At 31.3% G+C, this 24,889-nt stretch overlaps 1 protein-coding gene across 1 annotated transcript; it reads left to right on the top strand.

The window, feature by feature from the left end:
- Positions 1 to 5,874: 5,874 nt before the first annotated feature.
- LOC129224156 (uncharacterized) lies at positions 5,875 to 23,181 on the top strand. The gene is made up of 5 exons (XM_054858576.1): positions 5,875 to 5,963; positions 14,873 to 14,996; positions 17,965 to 18,110; positions 20,380 to 20,515; positions 21,357 to 23,181. Exons 1-5 carry the CDS (start codon positions 5,924 to 5,926, stop codon positions 21,601 to 21,603), a joined length of 693 nt encoding a protein of 230 aa, XP_054714551.1. The 5' UTR covers positions 5,875 to 5,923; the 3' UTR covers positions 21,604 to 23,181.
- Positions 23,182 to 24,889: the final 1,708 nt, after the last annotated feature.

Raw genomic sequence — 24,889 nt, 5'->3', positions numbered from 1 at the left:
CAATTTAACTCAAGTGGTTTTAGGATAGACGATTTTGCAATCGTCAGAGTTGTCTCCAACAGCTAACCCTGAAGTTTTCCTTTCAAACTGATGCGAAGGATTTTCCAGGTTTGTGGGTGAAAACTAGTATTATACTGGATATAATATCTTCAACTGCTGATTTTCTGACGTAGAATCGGAAAATTCTACTTTAACTTTTGAGAGATGCTCTTTCTCCGTCAGAAAATTGAGCTGAGTGAAACTACTCTAATTATAAACAAGGCAATTATTTTCTCCTACAGATTAGAAGTTGGTTATTATTGGCAGGTTTGGTTTTTTTATTACAATGTCTCCTCTATCATTTAGCACTCGGTTAGACAAAAAATGACTCGATAAATTTTGAAATAGGAACACATTTCTTTAGGCAAGTATAGGTGATGCTGATCGAAGCTGTTGTTTCTGAAAGTCTTCAAGCAGAGTATGAAAAGCGGAAAAGAAATAAAACTTACTACACTTTAAGGACTGCACAAAAAAATGCCGCCAGTCTGAGAACCACTTGAGAACTTGAGAAAGAATTCAAGCTGGAAGCATCACGACACCTCTTTCAGTCAAATTAATTGCTGGGCTTTGGATACGAAGAAAGTACAATTTGATATAGTTAATCAAAAATTTTGTTTGTCAAATTTGTCAACTGGAAAACTTATTCACATTTAATATGTCATCAAATACCAATTGTTCGAGATACTATCCTAGAACATAAATGTAAAAATATCATATAAGCTTTGTGTTGCAATATGATTAATGTGAAAAATCAACGTAAATAAAGCACACATTTTGAAGAAAATACAGCGTGTTTTCTTCACAATTTGTGCTTTATTTACGTTGGTTTTTCACTTTAATCATATCCTAGAATATGTTGATGAAGTTGAAGTTGGAAAGAAAATAGTCTTACTACTGGATGAGCCAATGTCGAATCGTAGATGAAATTACAAATTGCCTATATTCTGTTAAAGATATAAAGTTGCGCATGTTCAATATCTGTTGTTTGTTTTCCGATGGGTGTTTTCTACTTTGTTATTTAATTTTAAAAACATATATTGAATGTTTGCCTCGCCCCTCCCCCCATTTTTTTTTTTTTTTTTGCTGTTTATAGGACCTTATAGCTTTACAAACTAAAACAGTGCAAGTTGATATTTCTTGTAATGATCAGGGAAATTAATCATCGAAATCGTACAGTCACTTATAATATGACATTAGTGCACAAAAGTTACTTTTATGCTATATAAGCTCCTGGTCTGGAAGAAAATGGAAAACTTGTTAATCACTGTTGCAGTATCAGTTTAAAATCGTATAGGAAATTAAGAGCATTATAACAGCGGCAAACTCAGCTCCCAGAAAATCTTAATACAGATAAACTTTGTAGCTCCTCCCCCTCCTGAAACTGCTTGCTTCTAACTCTTGATAATATCGATGAAGTAATTAAGTCCTCAAGGTTCCATGGCACGAAGTCTGCAAGATGTTGCCGATCGTAAAGGAAATCATACTTTCTGCTTTGTTTTAATTTAAATGCTAGAATGCTGTACTTAGTTTTTTAGATCAAATGGAAGGGTTTTCCTCTGAATTTGCGTGAAAATAAATAATTTGAAAAACATCCCAGATTTTTAACTAATCACAAGAAATAAACGAATCATAAAAAAAAAACTTCACATAATTTCGATGCAAACATATTAATGTTTTACTCGATTTTTCTTTTTGAGTGGTAAACTTTGATCTTGTGTAGCATTTTACATGGTATAGCAATCTTCGTCCTGTGCTTTTCGAAATCGTTTTTCGCCAATACCTTTTGTTCTACTGGTTTGAATATAATCAAGTCCAAGCTGCTTTTACCCCGATAAACTTATTTATGCAGTAAAAATAAAGGTTTCCATAAAAAAATAATCAGACTTTTTGCTCATTTTACTTGTAATATGATAACTTATCAAAATTTCCTTCATAGAGTTTTAAAGAAGACTTCAACCATTTCAATTGATATCTTTCTTTCTATCTTTCCTATTACGTTGATGGAAGGAAAAATAATCGTGTCTCGTTCCCCCCCCCCCATTACAGTACAATTTAGTCATTTCAAAAACATAGAAACAGGTATTCTTCAATGCAGGTTAAACTATTCGGACTAAAATCGAATCGTCCACCAGACAAATGCTACCCTTCCTGGAGTTTTAAAAGTAAATGGACTTGTAGAAACGAAATCCATGTCCTCTGAATCTAAATGATTCTGTTGCTGGGCCCCGATGACCCCACAAAGCCTTGAACCGCGATGAAGATGAAAGTGGTTCCCTTTTGCGCCCCGTGGAGGCCCCGCCCTCAGTAATAGTGTCAGTGTCCCCACTCCTGGTTCTTCCAGCTAGAAGAAGTAATATTGTGAAATTTTTACCCTCCGGTGGGGGTAATTGCACTTTCTACTTTTCTTCCCAGGCTCGCGGCTTCTTGTCTCCCTAACCGGTTTGACATTTTCTCGTGCTGTTACAGAAGCGATGTTTTGATTCCTAATGAAAAGCGGATGATTTTTGGTATAAGAATTTGAGCTTTTGATTTATTTAAAATGCAAATAAAAAAAAGCGAGCATTAAAAACATTTTAATAGAAATTTATGTGTCTGGCTTGAAAAAAATCTGAATCAATTAAGAAGAATTTTTGTAAAAACTCAGTTCGAAACTAAAAATTTTGTGAAGTATTGAATTCTAAGAATTGACAATTATACAAAGAAAAAAAAAATTTAAAAATGGCAAATCTAAAACTAATTCACGAAGAAGAAAATATTTAAAAACTTTTGGGCTTAAAACAGGTTAAAATAAGAGTTTGTTGAGAACATAAAGCGTGAAAAGTTTCAAACACGCTAAGTCAAAGGTTGAAACATGTTTCGAATTACCAATCGCTTATTCTATATTGCAGGTACACCTCGCATTAAAAGCATTAAGAACTATAACACAAAAAATATCTTTTACTATAAATTATGTCGATATTTAAACATGTTTCAGTTTTTTTTATTTTTTGGTACGATATAATAATAATTATGATATCGGCATTAGCAGCATATGTCATTAATTAAGTGAAAACATTTGCAGAGAATAATTAACAGGCTCAAAAATTTTTGATACAAAACGTTTTGTAATACAGTGAAATTCCGTTACAACGAATACCGATACAACGAAATTTCCGTTTCAACGAACTACATTTTCAGTCCCTATATAACTGCCATTACATTATTCGAATTCTATTGCAACGAAATTCCCGTTACAACGAACAAAATTTGCGGTCCCTTGAAGTTCATTGTAACGGGATTTCACCAACTGAAAAATATAGCAGTAAAATAGTTAAATTATTTGCTAAATAATTTTCTTTTATAATTTGTATTTTGTAAGCAATCACAGAAATAAAAGCAATTATTAAACCTACTAAAGATAAATAATAAAATGATAAGTTTCGAATATTTTTAAGGATCAGTAACTTTGATAAGTAACACATAGTTAGAATGAGAAATTTTATTGTATCCGTTATAACTGTGTTTATATAAAATCTGAGGTAACGTCTTCACAATAAGAAGAAAATAAAGTTTGAGTTCTTCATTTCAGTTTAAACTAAATTCCTATTTTAAAATTGAATTACATTTGGCAAATTTCTAAAGTAGTATATCATACTAATAAAATTTTTAATAGTGTTGTTCTCCAGACACTCTTTCTAATCCCTGCACTGATGTACTTATAAAATGAAGTTGAAAGAGTAGATATTTTGAGTTGCTGAGGAATGTTGTTTTAAAATCTTAAATTACTTACGAAAGCTATTATGAGATTTTAAAATGAAAATAATATTTTTCCTAACTGTAGAAATAATCTAAACTACTGAGTAAAAATGAAAATGTATTTTATGCAAAGAGGATTAGCTTCAAAAAAAATATATTATGATGAAGAAGAGATTTTTAGTGAAACGAACCAAAATCGCCTGGATGTACGAAAAATAGTGGGAGATTTCATTTAGTAGTCTAATCAGAATATCAGCAAATGTCTAGGATAGCAAAACTTCTTCAGCCACAATATGGACTAATGCTTTTTCTATTCGCATCGGTTGTGAAGCCTAGTTGCATTCACCTGTTTTCTTTTTCAACTTATTCCAATCAGCATCAAGGTGCAGAATTTGAAACTGATGACTACAAAGTGTTAAATATAATTGGTACGAAAAGTAATATTGTTCTTCAAAACCTGTACTTTTACGATTTTAAAAAATAAATCGTTCAATTATTTTGTTATCAACAACCTTTAGCTATATTTCTTAACTTCCAATGCTGGATTCCTAAAAAAAACATATGGTTCTGGATCAAAATGTCTGGAGATAGCTTTTCGGATGTCATCCGAATTTGTAAATGTTTTTTAATCGCATATTATGACCGAAATGAAGGGATGTCAGATGGTACAGTGTCAGCCGAGTTTATTGCAGTTATTGTCAACAGAAAAAGCATAATTCTGGTGCACGATTATGCAAGACCACACTGTTTAAAAGAAATTGACTCTTACAACAACAAATTGGTTTTGAAAAAAAAAAAAAGAGTTTCTATGAATGACCCCTCAGCCAACATACTCACCCGACATTGCACCATCTGGTTTTCCTATGCCACTCACTATGTGACGAGAAAAAAACCTCGAAAAATGGGCTCATATCTATTTTTAATCTGCAGACATTTTCGTCCAAAGGGCCATTCCAACTGGCAGAGCGGGACATTTTCCAGAATGCTTTGTTTTATAAATACAAATAAAACGAGCCAGAAATTTTATTTTCGAGAGCAAAAGTAAGTATTTGTCATAAGAATTCCAAAGAAAATTAAACTTATCGTTTTTTAAATAAAATAATTGATGAATGCGTAATAAAATGCCGTTGACGGAACGGTATTTTACTCGTATGCGTCCCTTTCCGTCACGGGCATTTTATTGCACGTCGTAGAGTTATTTTCTTCAAACCGACCGACTTTTGATGTTCTACACAGTTCTTATGACAAACATTTACTGTTGTTATCAAAAATAAAATTTCTAGCTTTCATTATTTTTTTTATGAAAAAAAATCTTCTGACAAAACTACTCAAAATGCCCCGTTCCGTCACATGAAATGGCCTCTAAATCTATAGCTTTCTGTCGATCCGGAACCACTAATTTGCAGATTATTTGGAAAAAAAATATTTACTACTAGGTATTTACGTCACTGATTTATTAAAAAAGGCAGTTTAAAAATGTATTTGTTAAAAAAAATAACGTAACTTTTCGGCCCTCCCTAATACTTTCATTTTCACCAAGCGAGATTACGTTGTCCAAACTTTGAGAAACAACATTTGGTTTAGCGGGAAGGGACAACGGTGTGTATCTCTCTCCCATCAAAACAACTTCCGAAATAGAAACAGATCGAATTCAAAATCGCCTGAAGGAATAGAGCACAAAGAGCTCAGACAGCATCTTTTTCTTCTCAGCTTTGACTAGAATCTTCCTTTCTCTTTCGTCTTTGCTTTGTTTCTCTCGCAGCGTCATTCGACCTTCTCCAAAACAGTTTTAATTTATGCAAAATGGCCTTTCAAAAGATACGTCCCTTCGTCATCGATCAATAGTGTCCTGTCCTTCACACCACCTTTAATAACGATAATTTTTTTCAAGAAATATCCGAAATTTCACTCTCACGTCACGATTCGAAGATTCTGACCTAGATACAGCATCCCTTGCAAACGGGTCGTTTAAGCAATCGGGGTCGAACTTTCTGATTCGATAGCGCTTTTACCACAGTCCTTGTGGTGAGTAAGCACCAGGGGTCAGCCCACGGAGGTATATATGTCCCATATATAAGATCCCGAGGCATTTCAGTACCAGCCACACTTTTAATCAGGATTAACTACCCTTGAGAACAAAAGAGCTACCATGAAGTATCTTTGTATTGCTGTCGTTTTCTTGGCTGTGGGTAAGCTGTTTTCCTATCCATTTGGGACTAAGATTTCTGGTGCTCAAGAAACTATGTTATTGTTTTGAAACGTGGAGTTCTATACCGAAAGGTGGAAAATATTCTACACACCGATCATATCAATTTCTTACAAAAGTATACATTATTGAGAGTAAGAACGCCAATTTTTTGAAACAAGAAGGCATTAACTGAAATATGAAACAAATTTCCAGTCGAATCTGTTTTCTGAGAAATTTTAAAGCTTTAATTTGTTTTAATATGTGTAGTTTTTCGCACTTATTAATTTCATTTTGAAGAATTATTTGTTTTAATATGCATTGTTTTTAACATGGATTAAAATTATTTGGAAACACGCGAGATTTTAGAAATACGTTAAGTTTCTTATGTCTTGAAAAATTTGAAAGAAATTCAATATTGTTAGTAATAAGAACACAAAAAATACCTTTGTGCTTAAAAAGTTTAAAAAAAAGAGTGAAATAGCAACGCTTAATTGCCCAAAACTGCATATTACTGCGGACACGTGTTTCGGCAATTACAATCAACCCCTTTTTCAATACAAATAACCTGGTGGATGAAAAAGCATCCGACAAAAGACTTTTGTCGGATATCTTTTCATACATAAGCTCACTTTTTATTTTTGCATTGAAAAAGGCATCCCTTGAAAAGGCGAAATATGTGTCTGAAATAATCTCCAATCTTGTGAAATTGAATGTTTTTATTTCTTGTTTTAATCTTCGATAATGTATTTTTGATTATGATAAAGTCGTTTTTTCTTAACAAAAGTTAAAAAAACCCTAACGTGTTACGCGCCTTGCGTCTGAATGAAAGAATAACAGGTAAATTCATTTGCGTTGTTAAATGAGACGTTTTGAAATCAGTGTGAAGTGCTACTGAGATATAATGAATCATATATTTTTAAAAATTGAGTTTCGAACAAAAACTGATGCTATTCATTGTTTCTAAATAAAAAAAGCAGTTCACCTTTTTAAAATAAATAGCAAATGATTTTACAACAATACCAGAAAAAAAAATCAAATGTAGTAAATTATTTTTAAAAAACGAATAAATAAACTTAAATGTATTCAAAAACACGGGCCTAATGTTGTCTTGCGCTCCATAATAATGCGGTTTTATCGGCATTCAAATGTTTTGAAATGTTTACGTTAAACGGCTTTATACGTAACTTACGGTACAGTTTGAGGTGCATTTTTATAAACAAACACTTAAAGTTCATTCGAATCGTCTGATTCATCTGATATGATTTTACATTAGTGCTCAAAGCACATTTTTATGGTATTACATATGGTAAAGAGTTTTTTTTATATCTAAATTATTTCCAATGCGCATTAAAAACAATACTTTTATTAAAAAAACAAGTGTTTTGTCACTTGCTAGGTATGTTATATAATTTACTATTACATATTGTTTTGACCCATCAATAAAATATTGAACGTTGTATAACATATGACCAGAATAAACTGAGCTTAAGTGACATGAAGTAAATTGTAAATTAAAAAAAAAAAAAAGTTGGCATTAATCGAAATCAGAAAGCAGTATAATGAGACTCATATTTAATGCAAGTACAAAACAGGCAATGGGGAAATATATTTAAAAAATATCACAAAAAACTATTTTACAAAACTTGCATTGCAGAAGTTAAGAAAAAGTACTCATATTCGGGGAATTGAATCAAGTCAAAATTAGAATAACTGAAAAAACGTTGGTCTTCATATGATACAAAATTTATTTTAAAAGAAAGTTATTAGAAAACAATGTGTAGTGAACGGAAATGAAGGAATCCTTTTGAAAATCAAATATATATATTTAATTTTTTATTTCATAAAACAGACTTACAGACTTCCACTTGTTTCATGTTGAGAAAAAAGCTTCTTTTAAACTGATAAAACAGTTTGCCGGTAAAACTTCATACCATTTACATATTCACAGGATAGTTTATTGATAGTTATTCTAGTAGGTAAACATGAATAAGCGTCATAAACGGCAACTTCCTAACTCGTTCGTTCTCTGAAAATAAGCGAAACAGTTGCCACAGTTATATATTATACTTTTCAATACATCAATTAGAAAAAAAATTGGTTAAAAGATAAATTACGTTTAAAGACAAAGTTTACTCTGTTTTGAAACAAATAATAATAAAATATTACTTTTTAAATCCAAGTAATGTATTGATGTTAATGACAGACATTAGGACACTTTGCATTTGACATTTTGGAGCATTTGCTAGACAATTAAGTTGTGAATTACAAAAATGAGCATTTTGTGTAACATGCACAATAGGCAAGGCTATCTTTCCCTGCATTTCGTTTTCTTGACTAAAAAACTGAGACAAGTGATAAAAATGCAGATGATTACAGAAATTAAAATTTAAAAAAAATGTAGGTACTGCGTGCAATATTCAACACGGCTTTATTCTTAATGTATTATTTTTACCGAAAATTTGAGGTGCACTCATTTAAATAGATTGCGAAAAAACACAATTTTCATACTTGATGCTGTAACAAGCATTTCAGTGGTCTCCGCTAGGTGGGTTCGAACATTTGTGTTATAACGAAATTTTAAGGCGGCTAATGTACAAAAAACAGATAAAAATGGGGTTTACCCCCGGAAAATTTTCAAATTTGTGGTCGTGAAACTGCATTTTGCTTCATGTTTTTCAAAAACTTGTAATTCCACTTAGAGTGTCACCCCCCCTCCAGATGGGTGACACCCGGAGAGGACCGTCTCCCCCTTTCCCCCGCCTCTCGTAGTGAAGCCATTGATTTACGTATTATGCTTTAAAGAAATTTAATTGTAAAATGGAGTAAAATAATTTCACAATAAGCGTGTAAACGACTCAGAATTTGACGCTAAATATGTGAATGCACAATTCGAAAATTATTTTATGAAACGATTAATTCATTTTACACGATAATGCTTCGTGAATGAATTTAGTTAATTTTTCAACAAAATGCATAAATCTTTTTCAAAACTCGTTTTCAAAAGTTTTCATGAAACACTTGGAAAACACAACTTGAAATGCTTTGAAATAGTCAAATACAATCTGAAATTCTTTAATTATGCTTATGTTGTAAGGCGCTTTATAAATATTTAGTTATAAAATTTACAATAGCAGAGTTCCAACAAGAAAAAGGAAAATAAAAAGAGTTAAGAACATCCAGTCTAGTCAGGAAAAGATTGTCTACAGGTTGTTTACTCTAACCTATATTTTTCACAAGTCTGTGTTCACATGGTTCAGTGCAAGTAGTCTGCTCTTGTTCAACAGGTGGTATTTACTCTACATCAAACATCAACATTCCAAATCTATTTGGAGGCAACGTCCTTTCGATTTTTTTTCTGCTGCAGGCAGAGGGAAAGTTCTACCTTTCAATTCATTGGGATCAGTGGGTCAAAATTTTTCATTAAGATTCTAATTACAAGATGTTCTGCATGAAACTTCCTCGGCGAACAGAAAGCAAAACCTCAGATAAGTCTCTGACTCGCACAAAGTTGGAATTCAATGAACTTTCACTGGAATTTATCTAACCAGAAGACATAAAAAATGGCTCAGAAAAGAACCAGTCGTCTTAGTTTTCTTTCTTTTTATTAGAAGGTTTTTTTCTTGTTATGATGTAATTCTATATCATCAGTGCTGCTATCGTAGTTGGCTGCAAAAGTTTTCCTTATTTATTAGATACAGCTGAGGCTTTTCATTCTGTAGCTTAAGGTATTTAGCTATCAAACTTTTTTTAAAAATATACCCATTCGAGTAAATATCAATTTGCAATTGTAGGTCAGTTTTCAACTGTTTAACACTAGAATTACGGTAGAGGTCATTTTGACCCCAAGCAAACTTTTTTTTGCTTACTGCTATTCTGTATTTGCTTTTAAAAGCTTATCTTTATTTTACTTTTCTAAATAATCGTGCTGTTTAAGAACATAAAGCTTTCAAAAATATTTATTTTTTTTTAAACCCAAACTAAAGGGTTATATCTAAAGGTGTGAGCAGGCGTCATTTTGACACTTTCGAGAAAAAAAAAAGAAATGCGAATACATTTACTGACGCTGAAAAATAGCATAGCTAAAAAATGCTTCTTATTATATAGCATTGCAAGAATTCGAAGTATTTATAATGTTGTTGCATATAAAAGAGAACATTAGTCGCTAGTTTCTGAAATGCAACTGAAACAACGTTCGTTATTTTAGGGTTTTTTTTATTTATTTTTTTAAATGCTTCACTATACATCCTCAAAATCTCTGCATCCTTTAAATAAGCTGCAATTATTCTAAAAAAGTTTATTTTCAACTAATTTTTACAAATATACAACATTAGGTAGGAAACTATGCAGATTGCTTCTCGGGGGTCAAAATGACCCCTGCCGTATGTCTAGGTATACGAAGATCGTCGTAATTCTACTGTTAAAACTCTTACCTTTAAACTATTTGTTTCTTCAGTTTTGTGATTTCTGCTGTCTTAGGTGGTATATTAAATGAAATAATTTGTCATGGGTCAATTAAGCATGATTTTTTCCCTTCAAGTCTTGGTTTCATTTTAAACAGTTTTAGAAAAGCGAATAACGTACAAACCGCAAAGCAGCTTAATTAAATTTAAATTTAAGATGCATCATACCTCAAATTAAATACTTAATTAACATAGTTCAGGGGCACAAAGTCATTTCGTGAGGATTTGGTGATCCACTAATAAACGGTTTACTTCATATTAAACCTGGTTCACCTCTTTTAATACCAAATGATACTTTAATAGCCGAGAGAGTGAGTCATAGACGATTTCATAAAAGGGGAAAAAATCAAGGTATTTCGAATGTTAATTTTAGATTCATTAATCTGTTTTCTATTTTTTATTTATTTATTTATTTATTTTTTTTTATAACTGAATTTTTGACTTGTGATGTGTTAACACTGGAAAGCCCGGAAGAAACAACACCAAATTAAGTGCTGTATGGCTCAGTAAGAAAATTAAAGCAATTGGAGTAGAGTTTACCAACGCAATAAACTCGAAGGCTCTTCTATAAATGGGCGAATTGCGATTAATCATGTTACGAAAATTAATCATCCTAAAAACTGAACGAATTTATAATATTTCCACACTTAATATGATATCTTTTTTTGTTATCTTAGTTTCAGAAAAATGTATTAAGTGATAATACCATTATGAAGCTATAAATCGTTATTGCATGGCATGTTCTAAATCAGAAAATGGAATAAATGACGTCATGAAAATTGTGTTTATTCAGCTTCTTACTGTCATTAACGACAACATTTTAAATACACTTTACAACCGACAGTGGTGGATACAAATTCTGATCAGGGGTTGCATACGGCAAATAAAAATCAAAGGGTTGCCATAACTGAAGATTCAAAGCAAATTTTCTCAAAAAACATGTTAAATATTATTGCTCTAAATGAATTTTGTATTACGTGGTAGTAATATGTAAGAAGTTTATTTTTGTAAAAGAGGAATATTTTTGAAAATTTCTTGGAAGAACAGTTGAGTAATTCATTTTACTGCACTGAAGTCAATCAACTATTAACCTTTTTCTTCGCCAGGTAATTGCAATTGCAATTTCATTATATGTATTCAACCGTTTTCGAAATATTGATAAAACGTAAAAGCTATTGTAGATTCGGTTTTTCCAGAATAAAAATTTGTCTAGGCAACATGTTTAGAACTCTTTTGCCCATTGACGCAATTAAATGATTCAACTTAGCTATACTGAAGTTACGGACCACGCGATGGATGTGATCGGCACGACTTTTGTTAATGACCCGGTTAAAACTGTCAAAAGAAATTCAAAACATTAAACAAGCTGCAAACACTGCTTTGCTCCGGTACATCTTAAAAAAAAGCACTTATTCCCTGTTTCGTAAGCAGTTGTAAAACTGATTGGCCGTGAAAAGGATCGTTTGTTAGACGGACTCAATGACATGTGTTTTTAACACACATTAAGGTTTGTGCTGCGACCCGTGAAATAGTCTTAATGCGTATGTCCCGTGGGAAGAAAAGTCTGGTTTAAAGGTTGTATGAAAAAAGAAATCATTGGTCATTTCTTTTTTCATATTTATTGTAACCTAGCTAGAATAATAGCCAAATATATACTTTTTAAAATGATGCATTTTTTTCTAGTTACATAAAGCAGTGAGTAGGTTTTTTTTTCAGAAGTTTAAATACAACATACTGATGAGTTTAACTTCAAATAACTCTACCTAAGAGTCGCCGATTGGCATACAATTTTGTACCTTGATAGTACTTATTAGAAAATATTGGATCCGTGTGTTTTTATCGGCGTTAAACACTTTTAAAGGGGTTAAATTCACTTTTGAATATTGGTTCAATGGGATATTGGAGGTTGAAATAAATTCTTTTATTTTAAGCACTAGTTTTAAAAATAATGTGCGATTAACATTATGAATATTTTTTTCAATAAGAAAACATTCTAAAGTTGACGTTTTGGGATTTTTCTGAAAATTTTATTCATTGTGGTAAGCCATTTTTCATTATCGGCCTCTTCAAGTCAGTGACAAAAATTTTTTCAGAAAAATCCTAGAATATGTCAGTTTTGTTTGTTTTATTATTGATTTTTCTTTTCTTTTCAAACATTAATTGAATCAAGCATTAATTTTCCCCCCTCAAAATAATTTGTTGTCGTTTAAACAACTATCCTATTAAGCTTATTAAAAATTCTCAATTCAAATCAACTCGTCTTCCATTTTTCCATACGTTTATGAAAGATATTAAGAATGTAAGAAGGATCAACGGACGTTTGCAGTATTAAATATATTTACATAAAATACACCGCCAGCTCAGTTATTCAGGAATAACTGAGCTGGCAGTATATTTTATGTATTTCTGCCTTAGCTCTGGTTTAGGGCGGTAACTCACTGAAAAATATTAAATATATTATTGAAAATTAAAGTACCACTGCAGGAAAACATTCAAGACGCATCCGATTCTTCTTCAATTTTTCTTTTGTTTTATCATAGCTAAAACCCTTAAGTAAAAACTGAAAATTTATCATGTCACAAAGCGATGAATATAAAATAAATAAGTAAATACATAAATGAACAAATAAATAAGTTAACCAAAATGAAGCATTTAATTGAAGCCCATGTATATCAATTTAAGTCTTTGCCAATATAAATCAACCACATGGCAATGTGCCTTGTAGGTGTATCTCGTAAAGTAAGGAGGGATGATACTTTTAACAAAAATGTATCTTGCATATATTTCAATAATATTAAAACATTGTAATTACTCAACAACAAGAAATTTAAACACGCTTCAGATGTATAACATAGGTACATAGTTTCACGTTATACTAACTACTATAGTAGTTTAATGACAGTTAAATGAACAATAAAAAGTCTCATCCCTCCCATACATAAAGGACGGATGGGACACGCATTTCAATGTTAAAAATAACGTATAATTTGGAAATATATTAGATAAAGTGACAAAGATAATGTATGACTTATGTAATATGATTTTTATAATATTGACAAATCTATTTTATGTAACTTTTATATCGACAAACAATCGTGTGAAATTAATCATTTTTATTCCATAATCGTAAAGTTTTTTCGTCAATTGAACAGTTGAGTTTTTGATCTGCTTTCAAAATACAACTTTTTAATACCTTAGTGTCGCGTTATAACAGTTGAATTTTGTTTAAGATTTAACCACATTTATACTTTTTTCCCTTTAGTATTTGAATGCATGAAAAGTGGATGATATGAGAGAACTAAACTACATGTAGAAAGCATAAAAAATAAAATAATAGAGCTAATTAAACAGAATAAGTTAAATAAAAATAAACTAAAACATAGCACATTTAAAAAAAAAGGGAACTAATTTTCCCCTTTCGAAATAAAAAGTATTGACAGTTTTCATACCAAGGTTTGGTGTAACGTCGTTTCAGCTGTTTGATCTATTAGTGCAAAAAAAAAAAAAAAAAAAGAAAGAAAGAAAATATTATTCCAGTCAAAAAAAAAAAAGTACTTTGTTTTGCCCTTAATTTTAGAAACACGTTTCTACTGTTTTGCACTCTGTTTCAGAACATATAGATTTAGCTATCAATATCAATCCGATGGGTTACCAATCTCAAAAGATGCGTTATCAATCTTAAATTGCAAATAAACAAGAGATTATCCTTTCGACACAAGTATAAAGTACGATTTTACATGGCAGTCTCTCAGAACTACTGAAAACGAATTTTGTACCATTCATTTATGTCCAGCGATAAAATTCTTCCAATTGATCAAAAATACTGTTTTAGAGTTTTATTTTTTGCATTGCAGGAAAAAAAAGTGAAAACGTTACATACATACAAGAATACAAATTACAGTATTGATAAATACATGTGCATTTAAAATTAATAAAGACCCCCCTCCCTCCCGTCTGTGACCGTTGAAAGTCGCAGAATGTATAATATTTCGAAGGTGACTTCAAGAAATTTTAAGACTTTTATTTAAAAAAAAAAGAAAAAAAGAAAAACAATGTCAAACAATATTGTATACTGCGTGATATGTCATGCTAATAAAAATTAAAAGCAGTTTTTAACTTTTTTTCAAGTATTGGAAACATTATTTTTAATGTTTATACTTACAATACATTAGTTACGCTTTCTTCAGAAATAGAAAACTAATTACAAATTTTTAAAACATTGACCCATAATCACAGAAATATATTAGCAAGACATTGCATTACATACATACTTTCATGTAAGCTATCTTAAGTATTTATCCAATAAAAGACATAAATAGAAAATATTTATGGAGAAGAAAATTAAACATAGCTGTAATGTCACATTCGCGAGTGAAGTAAGATACATGTGTTTGCTATACTTGTTTATTACAACTTGACAAATAACTTTTCCGCTTGCTTGGTCTTGCAGCATACCAGGCCTCCGCTCAATCATGCCATTTGAGGGAAGTCGATTTGTGTATTGCCACCATGATTTTCCATTACCAAGGCAGTGGGGTGCCTACTGATGAAAGCGGAGTTTCTCAACTTTGCGAGTAAGTTATTTCCTTTCAGACAATAAGATTCATTTTTAGTAATTTGTTTATTTTCTGATTATTATCACCCCCTCTATACATCGTCCCCGTGGAGGCCAAACAGAATTCTAGTATTTATTGTGCTTACAATTATTTTCCATTTTTAGTAATTGTTCTATTTAAAATTTATATACAAACAGCACGGGAAAAATCCAAAGTGGATCACTTAAAGCATGCGGATATTTAACAAACATTTTTTCCTACACTTTAAAAACAGTGCATATATTTTCATGCAGAAATTTTTTTACAAAAAATAAATGTTGCATAAATGACGTATATTGTAAAGAATCTGCATAAATGGGAGGAAATGTGATTTTTTAGTTCTACATAATTATGTCCACTAGTGCAGTAGGAATCAATCTTTTCCCTTCTGAGGACTACATTGTACCCTTCCGAATCTTAAGCGCAAAACATATGATTGAAAAAATATTTTCACAACGACTGCACTAGTTGAAATGAAATGAAACCAAAAGCTTTCTTTAGTAAATTTAATTAAAATTATAAACATGATATAGATTAATTTTCTCTAGCTATTCGAGGATCACATGAAAATTCTCGCTGACCACTAGTGGTCCACTGCCCCAAGGTTGAAAATCACTGCAATAGTGGGTATTCGTTATGTGCTCGGTTATTAATAAAAAGGAGGAGAGTAATAAAATTAACCTTAAACATAAATTTAACACTTTTTCAGTTATACTGTCCATTATTTTGGGTGACATTGTATTAGGGGTTAGATATCACATTTTTTCTAAACACGCGGTTATTGTTTGTTATATACCGAAGTAAAAATATAGATATAACCTTTGAAAATTTACCCACATGAAAAAAACGTTATGTTTTGTGGGGATAGTGGGTCAACGTTCTTGTTTGCCCCACTACGTAAGAAAAAAATGTCCTTCAAGTTTACTACACATTAATATAGATGCAACAAAAAGCATTATATACTTCGATTTTTAGCGGTTTTTTGTATTTATTCCTTACCTAACGTAGAAAAAAAAAATTAAAAAAAAAACTTTCATTTGAGCAGCATAAAATTTAATAAAACTATACTGTTTGTTGTCTGAAATATTTTTGAAAAGTTGCTTCGACAAAAACTTATAAAACAGAAATTGTTAATGAAATAACCATGTAATAAGTAGGCAGGGGAGCCTTGATGGAATGTCACAGGAGGTCATTGGAACTGCACAAAAATTTATTTGTACGGCAAACTTTGTCTGTTGAATTTATAAAATATGGTATTTTCCTGTAAAAGTAAAAGAAGGAGTAGAAAGGCATTAAAGGTGACTAATGCATTTTTAAAAAAATCGCGAACCCAAAAAAGGGCCAAAATTAATTTTAAAAATTAAAAAAAAAATATTGAGTTGTAAAAAATTGGAAAGCTGGATTTTGAGAGGGGAAAAATGTTTTTGCGGTATGTTTATCTGTCCCCCCTGATGACTTTTAAATGAGTAATCCGATTGAAACAAACTTTTTTTTTGTTCGACAAAAATAACGGCGAGGATACCTCTTTCCCATACTTCATTTATCTATTTAAACAATTTTTCGTTACATTTTGAACAGATCGCAAAATCTTAACATTAGCACTTATGGGTAAAATTAAGGCCAATATAGATATTCATCTTAAAGGGAATTTGCTTCAAACAAACTTTGTTGAAAAATGATCTTGATGAAGAACATATACAGCAAAGATTTTTTTTTTATTTAAATATTTTAAGGATATTTTATTAACATTTCAAAAGTTTTCAACATTAACAACAACAACACAAAATATTATGTTTTGGCACCAAAACATTGTGTAGAATCTGAATATACTCTCATTTTTGGGATTTCAGAAGTATAAAAAAAATAATCGAAGTCAAAATATCATATCTCGTCGACTTTCTATTGCCGCAAGTTAGAGAAAATATGACTCCAAATGCATTTAGTTCAAAGCGCAAGTGTGTGGGTTTTTTTTTTTTTTTTTTTTTTTAAGTAAAAAGTAATGCAAATTATGTGTAAGAGCTATTCTATTTTGTTAAACTTGAGTATTTTTGCAATAAAAGATTGATTCAAAATTGGCGTTAAGTGAAAATAATATTACGAGTATTTTGTGATTTTTATAGTTTGATGAAACTAAAATCATTTAAGTTTCTACTAAACGGTTACTTTAATGGAATTTTCATTTCAAAGTAGTGTAATAAAATCATGTAATAGTTCTATTACACCCTCATCTTTAGTAAATGTATCATCATGAAAAATCAGCGGACTTTTAATTTGCCCAATTCGTTCTTTTTGCCCAAATGTTTTACAACGTGGACAAAATAGCAACCCTGCCTATGAGACTTCTCTTGATCTCATCGTTTCGAAAAAGAGGTGGATAAAGTTAAGTGTTTGCAAGTCTTTGTAATTTGTGCATTTCATTCTCCAAAATAAACAACGCTTTTAGAACAATTTTACTATAAAAAATCCATAACTCCAGCTTTGTGATCATAGTCAAAACAATGATTAAAACATGCTTTGTAGATCAAAAGGAAGACATCAGAAGTATTATTGATGCCTTAATTACTGAGTTGACATTAGTAGTTTTTGAAAAATATTCATGGCTAAAGAAAAATTACTTATACCTTAGCTAATTTGTTCATTGTTGAAAATTGCAACCCGAGCGTAAGCTTTAGCGAAAACATCCATCATTAAATGTCTATTTTTTTTTTTTTTAAGGGTGGTAATGAAATGTTATAATTGCTGCTATACATGTTACCTTTAAGACCAAATTAAAAATATATAAATTTAAATCCTTTATGATAAATCAAAATGTGGTATTTGCTAAATTGCGTTGTGTACGAGTATAATAAATGTCTGATGCGTAACCTGCATTCTTAAAACTCAGTTTCCTTTGATTTCCTACTTTTAGTGAAAAATAGTTAAGTGCAAAATTTTATTTTGATTCTAGATCCATTGATGAAACAACTCAGTGTCTGAGAAACTTCACCAATAAGTGCATGACCCCAGTTCAAAGAGAAGTTTTGGAACTAGTCACTGAAGGATCTCAACACACAGTCAATGATTTCTGCTCTCAGGGATCTGAACTCAGAGCTAGTATGTGCACAGTTTTTTCTTCTTCTTAAAATAATGTTAAATAAGTTTTCGGAACATTTGACAGTTGATTTTAACCGACTTACATCTTGTACATTATAAGCAATTAACATCTTTATTGTCGAGTTTCAAATAGTAATATCGGGACTGCTAATATTAAGTGAATTTTAAACATAAAACAAATTTAGCACCGGTCTCAAAAGATCTGGACATTTTTCTTGTTTTTTTCCCGCAAGGTTTATCCTTAAATTAGTTGAAATTTTGTTACATCCATTTCTAAAAATTCATGAATATACATATGCCAATACAATCCATTTGTAAGATTTTTTGCAATAATATGCGTCAAAATAGAATGTAACAATCGAATTTTGAGCACTACATTTTTAGACAGTTAAGGTTTTCTACAATATTGAATGTAACTAAAACTGCTGCAGAGTGTATATTAAAAATGAAATTATATATTACTATTCTCAACTGCACATTAGATTTATATATAAGTTACATGATAATAAGCTGATATGCTCACTTGCCAGTGGATTAGAAACCCAAGATCACTATTTTATTGGACTACCTTTTGCACGGATAACTGCTCTGATTTATTTTGGCATAGAGTTTTCAAGCTTCTGGAGTGCATTTACATTCAGAAAATACTATGCATTGGCTATGCAGCTTTTTTGATTTTGTAAATTAGATGAAAGAGGAGAGTGCTGTCGGATGCGTCTTCCTACCACATTCCACACATTTTCTATGGGGTTAGGATCCCAGCTATGTGAAGGTCAGAGAAGGTGCTGGAAATCAGACTGATGCTCAGCGAACCAATTTTCAACACTTCTGGCGTGATGTATGGTTTCATTATCTTCCATGAATTAACTGTCGCCATCAGGATAAATACACAACAGGGTGAACTTGATCTGCCAGTATATCTAGCTATCGCATGACTGTCTGTTTACCAGGGACCGGAGGTTGCCGAGGAACACCAAGGCACCACTTCCATGCCAGTAGAACATTATCCATAATATGGTACTCCCTCCAAACCCTTGTACAGTGCGAGTAAGGCAAGAAGTTTCTCTCAAAGCTTTCTAACACTTGTTGAAAGGAAGAACGAATAGGAAATACGTATTTTGCTTGTCATCGACTTCAGTAACATTGTTGCATTCTTATATTCATTTTTTCTTCCTTTTATTTATTATTGTTTTCTTACGAATCAAGAAGGTTCTGGTATATAGAGTGAAGATCCAAAGATACGCTAATTAAAGACCTTTCGAAACAATCATAATGAAGCTCTTTAGTCTAACAAAGTTTAGCACATACAAAAATGTTTCAAAATATTTGAGGTAAACATGTTCACATCTTTGTTAGTTAATGCTGCATTTAATTGAACTAATCTGGTTGGTGTTTTCTTCCGTTTTTCCCGGATAGAAACGTGTGTGTGGTGTCACTCATGCTATTAATAATTTTTTAATCTAAGAATTACATATTAAGGAGGTGTAACTTGGGTTAAAATAGTTTTAAGCAAAAAGTGACAGCTATGTGGACTATTATAGATTTCACAGAGAAAAAATCGTCTTATTATTAACAGAGAAACTGAAATCCTACGGTGCGAAATTCAGGTAAAATTGGTAAAATTAATGTTTACTTATGCCATTAAAATTTCCAATTATAGTGGGAGAAGAAAGATCTTGCGCAATTTTTGCTTATTTAAATCAACTTTGGTGACGTCTTGATGGAGAAATATAGCGGACGCGAGAGCAAATTTGCAATCATATAATTTTTTGAAATGTAAGGAATGGTTCAATTTGAAAATTAAACAAAGTGAAATGTGCAGACATATTTGAACTAGCGTCGAAGATAACTCAGCGGAAAACTTTTGATGATTTTATTTTTAATTAAAAGGCAAATAGTTGAACCAAGGAAAGGTTATTGGTGCTTTCGGGGTTTAGATTTTAGTTCACTAAAAGTCAAAAACCAGAGATCCGTTTATAGAAAACAAGATCGTCTGTCAAAAACGATCAAATAATGCTAAAAAAATCCTTCAAATGTTTGTGTGTCAAACGTGATAATGATGATGTAGTTTCCCATGAAGAAAATACAGCGGTGCAACATTTTAGTACTCATATTTGCAAAAAAAAAAAGGCTAAAATAATTTAATAACACTTAATCATACATTAACCGAGAATTTGTTTTTTCTGAAAGTGTTTTGCACACATTTTGAATTTATTTGAAATTACTTTTTTTCTATTTGATGGAAGTAACCGTGTTTATACACTTACAGGATTCTTGAAACACGCTAGATGTTTGGGAGAAGTCCATGCTGATGATACGATGAGAGACTGTATGGTGGACATGCAAGTTGCTGTCGAGACAGTCACCACAACCAAGTTTGATAAGCGAGTTGGAACTCTTTGCTGGTAAGATAACGTTAGCCTAAACTAATCAATATTACAAAAGGAAAATATATTGCCAGTGGATAATGCATTTTCCTGTTTAGATTGTAGGCATGTGCAAATCTTCCTGTTTAGTAGAATTGGCTGATTAGCAGCTGGGAAAATGAAAGTCAGATAGGTCATAATATGGAAGTACGGTAGGTTTGTGACGAGGGATGAAATTGGAACTATGTACATCGATTCTGTGAACATGTCGTCTCGGAAATGCGCCGCACCGTTTCTCAAGTTGATGAAGGAGAAGTAATTGTACATCGAATGAAGTTGGGAAACCAATCCGAATATTGAAAGAGAAACGCATTATGAGAAGTTTATATCATTTTACCAGGATATATAAAATGTTTTTAAAGTATAAAAAGATATTTTAATAAACTTGTTCTTTTGCTGAAATTAATATTATATAATAAACGAATAAAATCGATATTTAAAATCAAATTTGATAATCTCGTGTGTTTTTAACGTTGCAAAATAAATAATTTGCCACTGCATTTTGTATAGTAAAACTTTTAACAAGAAAAGCAAAACTAAAAATTAAAGAATTTATTTGTATAAACATAAAAACGATTGTTTATATTTAGGTTTGTATAAAATATTATGTTATCTTTTAAATTAGTTTTTTCTATATTATTATTACTGTCATATTGAACAATAAAATGTAAGCTGATTCTAAGATTTGGGAAACACTTCAAACTTCATAACAAAAATGTAGGCTAGATTTAAGATTTATAATTAAAAAATCAAGAATGTTTTTTCGTCATAAGATGTATCGTACAAAGAAATCTTAAGATTACTATTTTTTCTTTTTCAGCGGATTCCGCCGATTCCTTGAGTGTGGTGAGAAGCTAACCGAACAGAAATGTGGACGTGAAGCCGTTGAAATGGGCCGCACCATTTCCCAACTTGCAGTCACTGAACTACCGGAAGTCGTTTGCCATTCTTTCGACCCCAACAGTTCACAGTGCCAAGCTTTGTTGCCAGCCAAAGGCTCTACACCCAAAGGTACGCAGTCCAGCTCACAGTTGGCACGTCTTTTGGCAACTGCCCTCGGAAACTAAAGAAACAAGATTCATGGACTCACTACTGACATTATCTTGTTCTTGTCTGTCATTATGTGTTAAAGTTGGATTTGTATCCTGGATAAAACATTGTTGTTTACCTCTTCAATCTAAGAAAATCCAGCTGTACTTATTTAAGGGAAAGCCAAATTTTGAGAAGTTAAAGCCAAATTCCGAGAAGAGAAAGCCAAATCGACAGAAATGAAATCCAAATCTTCAAAAGTGAAAGCCCTCAGAAGTGAATGCCAATTCCTAAGAAGTGAAAATCAAATGCTGAAAAGTAAAAACGAGTAATATTTTCACTAACACGCGCAAAAAAAAAAAAAAAAAAAAAAAAATCGAAGCAGAATTTACTTTCAAATAATTTTGATAAACTACTTTTGCTAGTTTTATTTTTTGTCATGGTATTTTATTCAAACAAGACTTAGTTTTAATATTAATAATGCGTCCGTAATGCTAGTTCAGTTAATCGTTTAAAAAAATACAATTGTACAAAAATATTTTAAAGTATGTAGATTATTTTAACCGCTCATTAAGATAAAATATTTTGTCTTCAGATTTTTTTTTGAAATCTGCAAATTTAGTAAGGTACAACAGCAATTCGCGAAAGCTTTTCTTTCAACTTATGTGCCATCTTGGAAACAAGAGAGCACTCATAGAGTTGATCAGAAGAAGCTTTCTCCAATTATAATACAGTAACTTAGTGACTTAAAAAACGTGGATTAGTGACTTTTAAAATTTGTTACTGTTTAAAATCAATAAATAACAAAATGCTAAAAGTTGTTTAAGCCAATTTAACATTCTTTTTAATTTTAATTTAGGCAAATTGATTTTAAATTAGGGCAAAAATTGTTTATATTATTGCATTAAATATTATTTTTATTGATACTTAATGAAAGTAGTTGATCGAACGCATTTTCCCAACAGTTCAAGGTTAGTGAGAGCATTTTAAAGTATGTCTACATTTAATCATTTGAAGCTTTTTCTTTAATAGTGCACAGTTTCAATGTTTCATCCAGGACACAATTGACAATCTCGTAACAGTCTCTTTCGTGCATGAACTCTAAAATTGAAATTAGTAATATTTAAATAAGATATCAGGATGTGCTTACTTTTAGAAGAATGCTTCTTTCTTCATTACCATCGAAAGTTTCATTAGATCTTTTTCTTTTTTTTTCTCATTTTTTGAAAAGTTACTCGCTTTCAAACTAAAACTGCCATTATAAAAGTAAGTTAAATTAAGTTCGTGATTCAAATAAAAATAAAAACTTATCAAAACATCACACGTTTGAATTTTATGAAAACGAAAGTAGTCAAAATTCTATCATAGATATACAGTATTGCTATTTCGAAACCTCTTAATATTGTTTTCCCAATAACTGAAATTTTGCTTCGGTTACCTATATTTTACTATACGGTAGTGATCCTAATTTAATTTGAGACATTTATGTGTCATTTACTACAAGTCTGATGTATCTGTCTGTGTTTCAATATTTATTGGAATCCTAATGTGTGTTGCATTGTTTTGAAATGAACTGTACAGTTTTGTTTTTAATAAAAATCATAAAAAATTCGAAATTTTTGTCTTGAAATTCAATATTTCTTATGGTGTTTCCAACTGTTCTTTAGCGAAATACACTCAATCTAAAATTATATTTGCATGTATAAATTGACGAATTAACCAGAAACTACGAGTTACAACATCGTTTTTTTTTTTCTGGAACAAAGAGTAACATTTTGACACATATATAAATAAATGAAAAACTAGAAGATCACTGCTTATTACAAAAAGTTGTATGATGAAACAATATGAACGCCAATAAAACTAGACAAAGAGAGTTTATAAAAAAACAACTCAGAGTATGCATAATTTTTTGTCAAATATAACGCTATCATCCCGACTCGTAGACACATATCACAAAGAGTTTTCATGAACATCTGACATAAGGCACACATATCACAACTTTTTTTTTTTTTTTTTTTTGAAGCAAAGCAACTAAACACGGAAGCAATTAGATTTTTGAAAGTTGCAAGACATGCATAATTTCAAAATGATGGAATTTTTCGAAGAAAGCCTAAGCAAGGGTGCACAGGAATAACGGAGTCTGCGCATAGTAACGGTGTCTGCGCTTAGTAATACTGGTTTTCAGTTGAATTCAGAGCTTACAACTGATATGGAAATTGTTGTTTCATGGCAAACGAGACATTAGCCGCTTAATGAAATAGACATTTATGCCAGAATGCCAAGGAAATGTGTCTCACTGTCGTCTCAAAACAAACGGGAACAACTCCGCAAAAACAACCGAGAACATCATTAAAACATTGCAACTAAAACATTGTAACAAAAGTGAACACTTATGGTCTAGGTTATCTTTACTCATGAATTCATGTTTTGAAGTGCAATAATGACCGATTTCACCTACAGAGATCTTCAGAAACAAGATGTTATTCATCGAAAATTACGAAATGCAACGGTTTCCGTTCTGGAGATGTGATGGTCTGGGAAGAATAATAATTAATGGGCGCACTTTCCTGCATGTTTTCAATGACGCATTTCTGACTGTTCAAATATATAAGAGTAAAATCTTAAAACCTCATGTCAGACATTTCAGAGGTCTACATAAATCTTACATCCTTTTTATGGATTAAAATGCTCATCTTCAAACCAAGTTTATCAATTTTTTGGGAATGAAGACACTGAACGAATACCACGGACAGCAATGTCTCATGCCTTTATCCTCCCTGAGGACTTGGGGACTATTTTGGAAACCAGACATCTTTATAAAAGACAGAAATGTTGGAAGAACGATGCTACTGACACCATGAAAACAAGCACAATGTGATATATGTGTAAAAGTTCCGTAGACATCTTATTCCAAAATAAATTCATATGGTCATTTTTTTTCTGAGTTAGTACTTTTATCCTGAACATTCTATCTTCAACTTATATCGTTTTACACTACAGTTTTGTATAAAATGCAGTACTTTTAAATCATTGCCTTTGTCTTTATGTGTCACAATGTGAGTATCCAAAAAAAACCATAAAGTTAGAGTTCACAGATTCTGAGAAATCCGTTCATTTATGAATGAATGTAGGAACGGATGTCCGATGTATGATGCCCCTACATTCATGAGGGAATCGAAATCTGCAAGTGATATAAACTTTTAAAACTCTTATCATCTAAAACATTCTCCTATTATAGTACTCTACTAATGTAATATTAACGAGAGAAATTGCAAAATATTGCTGACTTCAACGGACTATCTGGATTTAACCAGTTTTATG

Source organism: Uloborus diversus, chromosome 1, assembly GCF_026930045.1.
Source record: "Uloborus diversus isolate 005 chromosome 1, Udiv.v.3.1, whole genome shotgun sequence".
NCBI lineage: Eukaryota > Metazoa > Arthropoda > Arachnida > Araneae > Uloboridae > Uloborus > Uloborus diversus.
This window is presented reverse-complemented; position numbering and strand designations above follow the sequence as displayed.